Source organism: Aedes aegypti, chromosome 1 (assembly GCF_002204515.2).
Source record: "Aedes aegypti strain LVP_AGWG chromosome 1, AaegL5.0 Primary Assembly, whole genome shotgun sequence".
Classification (NCBI taxonomy): Eukaryota; Metazoa; Arthropoda; class Insecta; order Diptera; family Culicidae; genus Aedes; species Aedes aegypti.
In genome coordinates, this window is record NC_035107.1 from 111539339 (window position 1) to 111553353 (window position 14015).

The 14015-nt window shown below is 37.9% G+C and overlaps 1 protein-coding gene across 6 annotated transcripts in view; it reads left to right on the forward strand.

The window, feature by feature from the left end:
• LOC5570705 (MAP kinase-activating death domain protein) overlaps positions 1 to 14015 on the forward strand; it is a 92478-nt gene that overhangs the window by 22742 nt on the left and 55721 nt on the right. For all 6 annotated transcript variants that reach the window (XR_002500587.1, XR_002500588.1, XM_021845251.1 and 3 more), the window contains exon 2: positions 8717 to 9278. Coding sequence is in view for 4 of the 6 variants with exons in the window: in XM_021845251.1 (XP_021700943.1) it covers positions 9099 to 9278 (180 nt within the window). In the remaining 2 variants the exon portion in view is untranslated. The remainder of the gene's footprint in view (positions 1 to 8716; positions 9279 to 14015) is intronic.

Below are 14015 nucleotides of genomic sequence, written 5' to 3' on the forward strand. Positions count from 1 at the left end.
CTCAACGATCGATGCTTAATGACGGAGATTGGATTACCACTCTATTTTTAGATTGGTGCCAATGCTTTGCATGTAAGTACACTTATACGTATTGCACAGACGACTGATATAAGAGGAAGAGATTAAATGATTCACAAGGATGCACACTAAATGCACATTCTAAATATGAACGTTGAACGTCATCTGACCTTACATAATTTCATTTTTTTTCCAATGAGACCACAAGCTCTATGGCATATACATTGATATTTGCATCTTGGTTTATTTAAACGGTCGAACAGAGAGAAGTCAGACATTGGAGAGAAATCTACCCGTGGCAAGTGACAATCCGGGGTAAGTGGGACATTCCGTCATAGCTCATTTAGTAACAAATTTTCAAGGTGGTATTCTTCTAGAAAGTTGAAGGTGCAATGATACGGAATATATTTAGTATATAAAATATTGTTATTATTATTACCATGTGCTCCATGTAGCAGTTGTCAATTTAGTGTTTTCAACTCATATTATATATTGTGACATGTTTCACGTTTTGCATTAGCTCGCAATAAAATAAATGTGTAGTAAATTGAATTACCATCTGTAAGCTAGAGTTTTAAGTAATATTACAAGCCGCTTATGATAAACAGGTACCGTAATTTCGGGTGAAATTGATCATTTTCACTGTTTTCTTGGTATGCTTTCTAAAATGTTATCAATATCATTCAACTAAATGCAGGAAAACAAGTACGACGGTGAACCTCATTGGCTCATGTACTGAAATTTTTTTTAACAAATGTGATGTTAGTGCCAAAAATCTGGTCTAAAATTAAAAATCGGGGAATCCATTTCGGGGTGAAATTGATCACTTATCATTGTTATGATTGTTAGTTTCGAAATCAACTTTACATCCTTAATTTGGGCCTCCTGAATCCAAATATGCTTGCCAAATTCTTAACGAGACAATATTTATGGAAATAATCAATAATTAAATTTCAAGAATACCGTAAAAAACGCCTAAGTGTAGGCAATTTCCGAAGGATATCCCTACTTTGTTGCAGAAAATTGAATTTTTCAACAAAACGAGCAAATTGGTAAAAGTTTTGATAGTAAAATCTGTTTTGGAGATATATTGTTAGCATCCTCACAAACTTTCAGGTTTACACCATGTCCAAATCCTTGTTTAGAACTAGAAGTTTATAGATGATGATAAATTTCACACTAAACTTGATTCTAGAATTTTACATTATTTTCATAGAAATAAACATTCTGTGGCACAAAAAACTTCACTATACAAAATTAGACATTATTTAAGACCAACAACGTTCATTTACTATAGGTTGCGATGAGCTTGGTGCGCTATTAGTAAGAAATAAAATCGCATGATACGGTGATCAATTTCACCCTACTGATCAATTACACCAAAGATGGTTAAAAGGAAAAAGATGATCGACTCTTTATTTTGCCATATATTTTGTCGACGACACGTTATTCAAGTAACACTACTGCCATCTGTTGAGTCAAAAGCGCGTAAACATTATATTCAGCTAAATTAAAATCATCGTGCAATCAAAAAACGAAAAGTGGAAGAAATCAAAACAACCACGCTTAAAAACTGTTACACTGAAGTGAGTGCGACTCACATAACATCAGGCTTTTCTGGAACAACACAACATTTGAGTAATTTTTATATATACTAAAAATTGTTCATGTGCTGTTTTTTTTCTTCTTTTTCTCACATTTTATGCCATTTAGAGATGATTGGCAATGTCGCACATCCACGTTTGAGCTGTGTACCTTTTTTCACGCGTGAATGTCATAAACGAACACCTCAACATCTGGTGGTCACTAGAAGAACATTGCATATTAGTTGGCTTTTGACTCACCAGAGCGGCACTATTCATGTCGCCTAGAAAACACGAGAGTCGGTTATCTTTTTTCTTCTAACCATCTTTGATTACACCCGAATTTACGGTATTTTGTTTTCATTTCATATGAATATTTCTATGATCTAACTTACCCCGAAATATCTCTATACCCGGGGTAAGTGAGACCTAGCAAAACAAGCACCACAATAAATTCTTTCCCGACACATTTTAAACTTTGTTCTAATAGGTAGCACTGAAACATTCAAACAAACGAATTTCACCGAAAAAAGAACAATCTCAAATTACGTAATTGTATAAAAGTGACAGAAAATTTCTAATTTTTCTGTATATATTTTTTTAAATACAAAGTTAAAATTGAAGGAAAATATAGATTGAACTTTTCTGTTATTTCTACTAAATTTAGTTATTTCTAAAAGGCGGCATCCACAAATTACGTAACGCTCTAGGGGGAGGGGGGAGTAGGCTCAAGCGTTACGGCTCATACAAAAATTTGAAAATTTTCATACAAAAAGCGTTACGGAGGGGGGGGAGGGGGTCGAAAATTTCCAATTTTAGCGTTACGTAATAAATGGACGCCGCCAAAAGAAATTCATCCCATTGGATGGTTTCCCCCCATGAATAACAATAATAACAGAACACGTTTACAATTTACACAATTATTGAAAGTTTATGTGCTACTTTTTAATTATGAACTTATAAATGATATATTTTGAACATGCTCTATTCCTCTTAACGCTTTTACGTGGGAATTGTCAGTTAATATTAAGTGCGATGTGAAATACCATTAAATGTACGATTTCTTCCTAAAGCGTTATGTTTAATAAGGGATCAAATATGTACGCAAAATTTCAAATCTATTATTTAATAATCCTCTTATTGCAATGGTAGACTTAATGATGCTGATTGACGCATGAAACTGAACGGGTCCCACTTGCCCCGTTTAGCGAGGTAACTGTGTCTAATGGCCCATTTTAAATCTTTATTCTAAGGTTTTCACAATTTCGAAATTATTATAAAAATCATATAAAACTATCATTTATTTTAGGTCCCACTTGCCCCGGGGTAAGAATTGGGTCCTAAAATGTTAAATGAATTCTTGTTTTTATTCAATAATACAAAAGAGCATGTTCTTGTGACTACTTTAGCTATTTTTCCAGCTCAAATAATGGCTATAACATATTTAAAATTTAATTTAAAAAATTGTTCCAAAAATGAACTTTGACACTTTTGATCATGATTGACGTTCACTTTGTCGACAAAAATGCCACAGGGCTTTAAGTTTTAACTCTGGGGTTGTTCTAATTTGACATTTTGGAAGGGACATGGAAAACAAAATATACCCAAAAAATTGAGTTTAAACCAAGGGGTTTGACAAAATCTCAGAAATGTTTTATTGACTTTATCCAACGAAAATCATTTATAAATTGAGTAAACATATGTTTTTGACCTGAACTTAAGCGTTTGATATTAAAATTGGGATAGGGCTTTAGGACCCTATTAATTGCTAATAAGCTTTTAAAGTGCTACGATCAGGGCTGTAATAATATATAATTATCACGTGATTTTGACAATTAAATATCAAATTCAGTCATCTCTCCCTTACTTGATATTTTGTAACTCGATACTCAAATTCTTCTTCTTCTTGATATTACATCCTCACTGGGACAGAACCTGCTTCTCAGTTTAGTGTTCAATGAGCACTTTCACAGTTATTAACTGATGGATTTGCTCTGCAGCCTCTAACCACTCGGCTAAGGATATCGCCTTCCTTAGTTATAGAGTTATAGAGAACCATAATAAAAGTAAGCTTTCATGGCTACCTCGATAGTCGACCTTGGATCGCAGTTGTGCTGTTTTTGTGTTCTATAATTCGATACCTTCCTAACTCGATGGTCTCTTTAATGCCGAGATATGGAAAGTTGACTGTATTGTTAATATTATCCTTCTCCGTGGGAAAGTTAATCGAAAAATGCTTTCCAGGTGACCGTTTCCATATTGCTACGTTTGAAATGCAAATATCAAATGCAGGAACACCAAATGCGGTAAGAACACAAGAAATGCGGTGTCAAAGATAAAATTTTCTTGCTAGGGCGGCGGTGATTTCTATAATCGTTGCTAGGTGTCCTTCGATTGATTTGTTTTACCGCATTTGGAGGACGTTTAGTCAATATTTGCATCCCAAATGCAAACAGCAATATCATGTGTATAACAATACTTATCAGCAAAGTTCATAATACTTTCGATGCTCAAAAAATATTTGTTGGTGATTAAGAAAGGTATTGAATTTTGTCATATAGGAGAAACGAAAAGTTTTGTATGGAGACTGGAAGCATGTTGAAGAAATCGATTTATTCTAAATTTTATCGTGCAGTTTCTACCAAATTATATCGGAAATGAAGGTTTAAGTCCTATTTTGTATGCTTGCTGGATTAGATCACAAAAAAGTTTGATAAATCATAAATTTCATGTAATCATCAATTAAAGCAGTGTTGTTTACAACTTTTGCGACCTGTAGCTAAAAATTGTGACGTGCAGGGATATTTCTGAGAACAGCATCAGATTCAACGATCCTAAATCTACTGTAAAGACATAATTTAATCCTTGAGACACGCAAAAATGCCATTTTTGTTACGCTGTGTAATTGTTGAATGTAAGTATAAAAGTAATGTAGTAACGAGTAATGATACATTCGAGTTAATGGCTTTCGGGGTAATGGCGTTCGTGGTAGTGTCATAGAGTCGGATCGGTCATCAAAAATGTATACAGTAATGACCCGATTTTGTCAGCCCCCGATTTTGTTTACTTCCGATTTTATCTACCCCCGATTTTAGCACCTTTTTAGACCCGATTTAGAGGAGAAGACCCGCTTTTAGAGGAGAAGAATGCAGCGCGGGCTGCAATGCTGCAGCATGGTACGCGGCAAAACGTGGAACGATACAGACTGAAGCGGAAACAGCAAACCCGCCTATTCCGGGACAAAAAGCGCCGCCTGGAAGATGTGGAATGCCCAGAGATGGAGTTGCTGTACCGTTCTCAAGAATCGCGGAAGTTCTATCAGAAGCTCAACACATCCCGCAAAGGCTTCGTGCCGCGAGCTGAGATGTGCCGGGATAAGGATGGGAGCATCTTGACGGACGGACGCGAGGTGATCGAAAGGTGGAAGCAGCACTACGATGAACACCTGAATGGCGCAGAGAACACAGGCACAGAAGGTCAGGACAGCGAAGGCGATGGCTACGTCAGCACAGCGGACAGCGGAAATCAACCAGCTCCCACGATGGGGGAAGTTAAGGATGCCATTCAACAGCTCAAGAACAACAAAGCCGCTGGCAAGGATGGTATCGGAGCCGAACTCATCAAGATGGGCCCGGACAGGTTGGCCGCTTGTCTGCATCGGCTGATAGTCAGAATCTGGGAAACGGAACAGCTACCGGAGGAGTAGAAGCAATGCGTTATATGCCCTATCTACAAAAAGGGCGACAAACTGGAGTGTGAAAATTATCGTGCAATCATCATCCTAAACGCCACCTATAAAGTACTATCCCAGATTCTCTTCCGTCGTCTATCACCTATAGCAAACGAGTTCGTGGGAAGTTATCAAGCAGGTTTCATCGACGGCCGCTCGACAACGGACCAGATCTTTTCCGTGCGGCAAATCCTCCAGAAATGCCGTGAGTACCAGGTCCCTACGCACCATTTGTTCATCGATTTCAAGGCGGCATACGATAGTATCGACCGCATAGAGCTTTGGAAAATCATGGACTAGAACATCTTTCCCGGGAAGCTCACAAGATTGATCAGAGCAACGATGGACGGTGTGCAAAACTGCGTGAAGATCTCGGGCGAACACTCCAGTTCGTTCGAGTCTCGGCGGGGACTACGACAGGGCGACGGACTTTCGTGCCTGTTGTTCAATATTGCGCTTGAAGGTGTCATGCGGAGAGCCGGACTTAACAGTAGAGGCACGATTTTCACGAGATCCGGACAATTTGTTTGCTTCGCGGACGACATGGATATTATTGGGAGAAAATTTGAAACGGTGGCAGTTTTGTTCACCCGCCTGAAACGCGAAGCAACAAGAGTCGGGCTAATGGTGAATGCGCCGAAAACAAAGTACATGCTGGTTGGCGGAACTGAGCGCGACAGGGCCCGCCTAGGAAGCAGTGTTACGATAGACGGGGATACCTTCGAGGTGGTGGACGAGTACGTCTACCTCGGATCCTTGTTGACGGCTGACAACAATGTTAGTCGGGAAATACGAAGGCGCATCATCAGCGGAAGTCGTGCCTACTATGGGCTCCAGAAGAAACTGCGGTCAAGAAAGATTCACCCCCGCACCAAATGCACGATGTACAAAACGCTCATAAGACCGGTAGTCCTCTATGGGCATGAGGCGTGGACTATGCTCGAGGAGGACTTGCAAGCTCTTGGGGTTTTCGAACGCCGAGTGCTAAGGACGATCTTCGGCGGCGTGCAGGAGAACGGCGTGTGGCGGCGAAGGATGAACCACGAGCTCGCTCAACTCTACGGCGAACCCAGTATTGTGAAGGTAGCTAAAGCTGGAAGGATACGCTGGGCAGGGCATGTTGCAAGAATGCCGGACAACAACCCTGTAAAGATGGTGTTCGCCACGAATCCGGTCGGAACAAGAAGGCGTGGGGCGCAGCGAGCTAGGTGGATTGACCAGGTACACCAGGACCTGGAGAGCGTGGGTCACAGTCGAGGATGGAGAGAAGCGGCCATGAACCGAGGGAATTGGCGAAATATTGTTGGCGAGGCTTTATCAAGATAATTGATGTAAAGCCAAATAAGTAAGTAAGTAAGTAAGTAGACCCGATTTTGTCTACCCCCGATTTTAGCACGCTCTTTATCCGATTTTGTCAGCCTTCAAAAAATACTTTATTTTAATGTGGAAATATTAGGTACAACCATAATGTAAAAAGGCATGTATGTCATTAACCACGTCTATACGACCATTTAAGTATGAATTCACTTTGTATCGCAGTTGTCACAGAACGCAGTTACGTTAGGGATCTTGTGTATTATTACGGTTCAAACATCCGGTATAGATATATATATATACACTGCAGTGAGCCTGGGAAAATGTCATCTTTCCTGGCAGATTTGAAAGGCTGAAAAGAACTCAATGCCCAATCGACCCACGACGGCGTGAAGATTTCACAAGCTATCAGAACATTTATCGACCATACATGTCTTGCCCCATCTGAGACCTGTTCTTCATCCGAATATGGGATCGATTCAGGGAAATGAGTTCTCATCAATGTGATCAAATATTGAGGATCAACTTCCATTGAGGCCGAATGGGGCTCTGTACAAAAATCATTCTCTCTTTTTCACTCTTCCGTGAAATTAGTAAACAACAAGGCCAGTAAACGTCAAAATTCTATACAAAATCAAAACATTGCAGAGGCCTATACTGGCTATACTGCCCATAATTGCATGTATGTCACATTCGACATTTTTGACAATTTCGAGTTAATACCGGGGAGAGTCATCAAAAGACAAATACTTTCGATTAACTTTCTAAAATCTGTGATATTGTTCTAGAAAATTCGAAAAAAAAAATACCAAGTTGTTCTGTCACATTGGCAATTGTAACCGCATAACAGTCACATTGAGATTATACATGAGCCTCATAATGCAGTAGCAACGAAATTTCTATCAGAATTGTTTTCTGACTATTCACTCAATATGCGATATGAGTTGTACAAAATTTCAGCCTCAAATAAGCACTTTTGGATTCTTAGTGATTTTTTGAAGTTTTAGTTCCTTCCCATACTGCAATAAAATGCAAAATTGCATTTACTCAATGCCTACTTTTGTCGAATGTTACAAATATGCAGTTATGGGCAGTATAGCCAGAGCGTTAATTACCAACGTCATAGGTGGCTATGATGTGCTTAGTAGCTACACCAACTTTCTTTATTTTAATCATGATAGGTACAACCTTTTACAATATTGTTCGCTATGATGGTATCAAGTAGTGTTTTTGACATTCTGGGTTCAAGTGAACGCGATCAACAATTTTCCTGGCCAAAACAGAAGATGGTATGCTGTTTCCTATGTTTGAGGTGGAAATCCCATATTAACTTCAATCCAATTGCTCCAGCTCATGGAACGATCAAATAATCTGAAATCTTCCTTTTACCCTAAGGAATAATCCTAGGTGCGCCCCGTGGAATTATACAACTTTATTTTTCTCCCATACTGAGCTGGGCAAGTCTACTGGACATAGAATTGGTATTCGATGTATATGTGTTATAACCATGTAAGAGTAAATAAAAAAAATGAAAGAAATGTCATGCAAAGCATATCGATTATATTTAATTCCGTGGTGAATGTTTAAAATATGTTCAAAACCACATTATTTAGAATATAGGGATGATAGTTATAGACAATTGAAGGAAGTGCTTGTTTTACGAAATAATTAGCATTTACTCGACTATTCCATTCGTAATCAAGTATAGTCTCACCTTAAAATAGAGCTGGATTTGTCTCATCTTCATCTTCTTTCTGGCGTTACGTCCCAACTGCCTCTCAGATTAGCGTTTTTATGAGCACTTCCACAGTTATTAATTGTGATCTTTCTTTACCAATTGATTATTTTTGGATGTATATAGCATATGGCAAGTTCAAAGAAATTTTTCTTTACAAAAATTCCTCGAACGGTGGGAATCGAACCCACGACCCTTAGGTTGACCTTGCTGAATAGATGCGCGTTTACCGCTATGAGTATTTGGAATTTGTCCCATGATATTGTATAAATAAATTTATAATTATATCCTCCTCAACTCCTCTAATTGATATTTATTCTCCCAATATATTTCCAGCAACTGACAAAATGGAGCACGCTATACATACATCGATCGGGCGTTAATTACCACCTATAGCTTTACAAAAGAAACAATTGTTGTTAATAAAGTGAGGCAATCAGTCACACCACAAAAGAAAAGCGTAACTCATATCGCCTTCGTATCAAACCCGAACAAAGAAGTCATCACGACATAAGCTTCCACCGGTGGCGGATGAAATTCTATAGCATCGTAGACACAAAACAGGATAATCGTTTCCAGTTAACTACCAACTTACGACTATCGCTCACACCTATTGCTCGTTAAGGATTGCGTGTGGGTGTGTCGAGTTGTAACAAGGTCCGACCCCGGGGGGAAAAAGTGCTTTAATTGATACGATTGACAACAGTCAGTGCAGGAGATGGCCGAACAACAGCAACGTGATTCACTGTGCCCACGGCTGATTGACTATTTGGCGATTGTGGGCGCCCGGTCGGCGGTCGTCACACGTCCAAGTGCCGGCAATGCGCCAGCGGGAGGAACCGGAAGCGCCCCGGGAGGAATGCATGGAGCAGGACCAAACTCGGCGCCACCCGTGCAGGTTTGTAGAACGGTTTGGTTTGAGGGTTTAAGGGGGCAGGATCCGTCATTGATTTCGGAATTTTCAAAAGCAGTTTTTTCGTTCAAAATCAAGAAAATTTACAGGAAAATGTGTTCACTGTATTCTATTGTCCAACCGAAACAGTGTGAACACATTTTGATCACTTTCGCAAGTGATTCTCAATAAATATAAGTTACGTTTTGTTTGTCTGTTTCCTGTTTGGTCAATTTTCGGTCTCTTTTTGGCTCCTGTCTGGTTTCTTCTTGGTCTCTATAGTTCCTATATTCATTTTCGGAATTAATATTTAAATAATTAAGTTCTATTGCTTGATCTGCAGTTGTATAAATTATATTTGAACCTAGAGGAAATATCACGTTAGAAAACCATCAGGAATTTATACAAATAGAATTGCATTCAACTTGTTTATTCAAATCGTTTTTCAAACTTCTTGTTTCTCATGAAATCAACAAAATCCCATTCTAAATGTTCTAATATTTTGTTTTTGTATTTTCAGTTGACTTTATGTGCATAAACTTCGCCCATTATTGCGGATTTATTAATCATATTGCGGAATCATTCAAATCATGTGATGCAATTCAAAGGAGTATGTGCACTCTATTGCATTGATTCTTATTAGGCTGGCACAATCTTACAATCTTATTTTGTCACTTTTTATCAAAATATCAAAAGGTTATCATTTTTTATTCTACTGTGCTGCAAAACCATGTTTTAGCAGCGTATACCTGCGGTGTTTTTTTTTTTAATTTTTCATAACATTGATCGTATTACATTTTTCATGATTAGAATTATTATAATAGCAATCTCCAGGTTTGTTTACCCATAATCTTGAGTTTCGGTGAGAGAAAGTACTAACAAGAACAACTTTCAAATTGTGTTTCAAAAACACCTAAAACATGTTACACTTAGAACTTGAAATTGAACTTAGATTGTTGTAATTTGATATAACATGTATGTATCCTTCTTGTTGTAAAAATATTTTACTAGATTTGAAGAAAACTGGCACTGAGAAATATATTGCCCTTCTACGTCCACTTGTGCCATGTTCTTTGCAAACATTAGTGAATGTGAGATAATGTGTTCTGAAAAGCAGCTTTGATGGCAATGTTATTCTACGTTCAGTTTGTTTATATTCATGGAGCAATTGTCCCCATCAATATGATTTTATTCTTTGATTCTTAATATAAATTCATAACGTTTATACAACACAATAAAAACAAGGTATAATAACACATATGATACGCAGCTTGTGGATGATAATTATACTTACAATATTTATACATCCAGAAGAAGAATCCACTAGAAAAATATGTGTTCAAATAAATTTTAAGATTGCTGCATTGATTTAACAAGATGTTCTTCGAAGATTTACGAAAATTTCATTTCATGGAAATCACTAAAATATTCTATTCTATAAGGCTACACTATAACAGTAAGAATGACGTGATAGTAGTTTACGCAACAAGTTTCAGAATGATTTTCATTTTAACAGCACAAGTCGTATTTTCATCCAACGAGGCTTGCCGAGTTGGATAAATGCGATGGGTGCTGTGAAAATCGCGTTCTGCAACGTTATTTGCAATTTCGCAGAGGACCACTTGGGGACATTAAAAATCTCATCGGAATGCATTTGCCATCATTTTAAAATGTCTGAAAATTGTTATGTAATGATTCATTACGCAACTCAAAACTATTGCGTAATGAAAATGCGTTGCGTAGTAGTCATTACACAACTGTTTCAAGTTGTGTAATGATTATAACGGTACTGCCTAATTCAGTGCAGGAAAGTAGGCCTTTACATGACAGATTGGCATGATGAAAAACTGCTTAATACCATGAGAAATGACAAAACCATTATTTTAAAAGAAAAACGTAGCATTAACAAACAGATTTAAAACTAGCAAACATCACGAAAAGTAATGAAAACCAACACTGAAAATAAAACATTTTATTAATTTCCCCCCTCTGACAATTTGAAAATTGTCACCGGGGGTGGGGGGAGGGGTTGTTTGCGCGGTGACAAAAGTAAAATTTCAAATTTATTCCGGCCTTATGTTGATTTATTTGCAATGACAAATATAAAAATTTGCATCAATAAATAAGATCTGATATTCAAAATTATAGATGAAGGGATTTGCACAATTTATAATGCCCTGAAGAAGTGGCTATAGTTTTGATGGTATTAAGTCATACCAATTCTAGAAAACTGTAAATCAAACATTATAGTTCACTAAAATGCGTACAAGTAAGCTTTGTACAGGTGTTAGATACAATTGGTCACTTTATTGTAAATTTGAAATTAGTCGTTTGTAGGGTCAATCAAATGCAGGCCACATGGTTATCCAATTCAATCGTTTCTCAAAAGATTTACACTAATGCGTTTTTCTTAAAATTCCATGATATAGTGGCCACATTATAGCCGATTCCGGACATTATCTGTGACTTGAAATTTTGGCTACCTACAGGGGCACAGAAGCACAGTACCCTCTTTACCCGACCTGACCCATTGACTCACTGGAATAACTCCGATTACAGGAACATTCCCGAGATTATTTGGCCACCTTTAGCAACTAGATATGTGTACGAGCACACGAGAAAAAAAAGTTGAAATCCATTAAGTATTCGCTAAGCGGTGAGACTTTTAGTATTTTTATTTCTTTCATACAGGCCTATACGAGTTAACCTTTACGTTACCGGCCTCCGACAAGGCATTTTGAAATGGCTGTCATTTCGTCAATTCCCATTCGATTTTTTTGAAACCACCGTCAGTTTACTTTAAAAAGGTTTCAGTTATTTGTCATTAATGGAGAATGCTGAATTCGGAACCATGCCGTAGATATTCCGGATTGGACTGGGGTCACGAGGGTGCCACATTTTGGAAATGTGATTAATTTTTATTTATTGCAGTTACAACACTGAAGTTTTTATGTAAAATATAAGATAATGGTGTATTGTCATCATTTCAACATAATTCGAAAAAGTGAACCGTTCTGGAACATGGTAGCCGGTTCCGCCAGGGCCAGTTTGGGGACATTTCCGTTTCATGTCCAATCTTCTTGAATTTAGGAGAACATGTCAATAAAAGACGATAAACCCCGGTACAAACAGATGTGGTCACTCCAGATCTCCTGGCACAGGTTCCACGAGGGCCTCTTTGGGGACATTTCCGTTTTATGTCCAAATCATACTGTGCGACGTCTCAATCTTCATGAATTCGGGAGAACATGTCAATAAAAGAAGAAAAACCTCGGTACAAACAGATGTGGCCACTCCAGATCTCCTGGCACAGGTTCCACGAGGGCCTCTTTGGGGACATTTCTGTTTTATGTCCAAAACATGCCGTGCGATGTCTCAATCTTTTTGAATTCAAAAGAACATGTCGATAAAGGAAGAATAAACTAAATATTCATAGAATTGGCCACTCCAGAGCGCCTGACACAGGTTGCGCCAGGACATTTCCGTTTCTTGTCGGAAACATACCGAGCGACGTCTCAATCTTCATGAATTCGAGGGAACTTGTCAATAAACGAAGATTTGTCCACTCCAGAGCATTACAATTTGAATTGGGGCGAATGAACTGGCTTATTGAGTTTCAAGCATCGAAAATAATAAAAGAAAAAATGCATGAAGAATTGTAAGTAAAACATTTGCGGATAATGAGCATGAACTCAAGCATAGATGACCGCTTCGTAGTTGCATGATTGACCGGAGCAGTCGAAGATGCACAGAGATTTAAATAATGGGGCTTGGGATTAGCGAACCATTCTCAAAGAGAACGAAGCGTACGATTAACGGAACTGACGTTTGATCGAATTTACTCTTCTTTAAACGGGCAATAGGTTGTTCTTTTTTTATACCGTTAAAACAATTATTGGCAGTAAATATGCCAAAGGTAAGTAAGCCAAAGGGATTTCATAAATCATAAGACTGTTTTTATGGTGTATTCATGAGGAGTTCCAACTCCTTTTTAGTTTTTATCCACAAATTTATTGAGAACCCTGAGTAATAAATAGAAAATTTTCTTGGAAGTTTACAATAGATTCTTGGTAACATTCTAGCCAAAACCTTTTTAGGATTCTTGTTGGATTTTTGACGATGTTCGAAACAAAGTTCTATTGGATTCCTTGTTAGTTTTCTTATCAGCTTTCTGCTGAGTTTTAACTAGTTGCACAGTGTATTCCTGGCGTATTCATGAAGATCTGCATAACAGATTTTCCAAAAATCGTGGAAAACATCTCTTCAGAAAGATCCTGCCTAAGACTGCATCAGTGAAGAGAAGCCACATCATTTTGTACGTATTTTTTCCTAGATTTATTTGAATACTTTTCAGAATTTTTATTATGCTTTACCCGTGGCACATCATGTTTTGTTCAAATAACGAAAAATTTTCAAAAAAGGTTTTCGGTGATACCTATTCCTTGTGCTCTGGAGCAGCCAGATCTGTTGGTAGCGAAGTCATTCTTCATTTATTGACATATTTTTTCCTTCAAATAACGGTAATGTCATATATAAGGCCTTCCTGGAACTTGTACGTGGACCTCAGGAGTAAAAACACAGGGCCTATTCCTCATTAATTGACATGTTCTGTAGAATTCATGAAGATTGAAACGTTGCACAATAGGTTTTGGACATGAAACTGAAATGTCCCCTAAGAAGCCTTGGCGGAACCAGTACCAGGTGCTTAGGTGCTTCATTAATTGACAGGTTCTTTCGAATTCA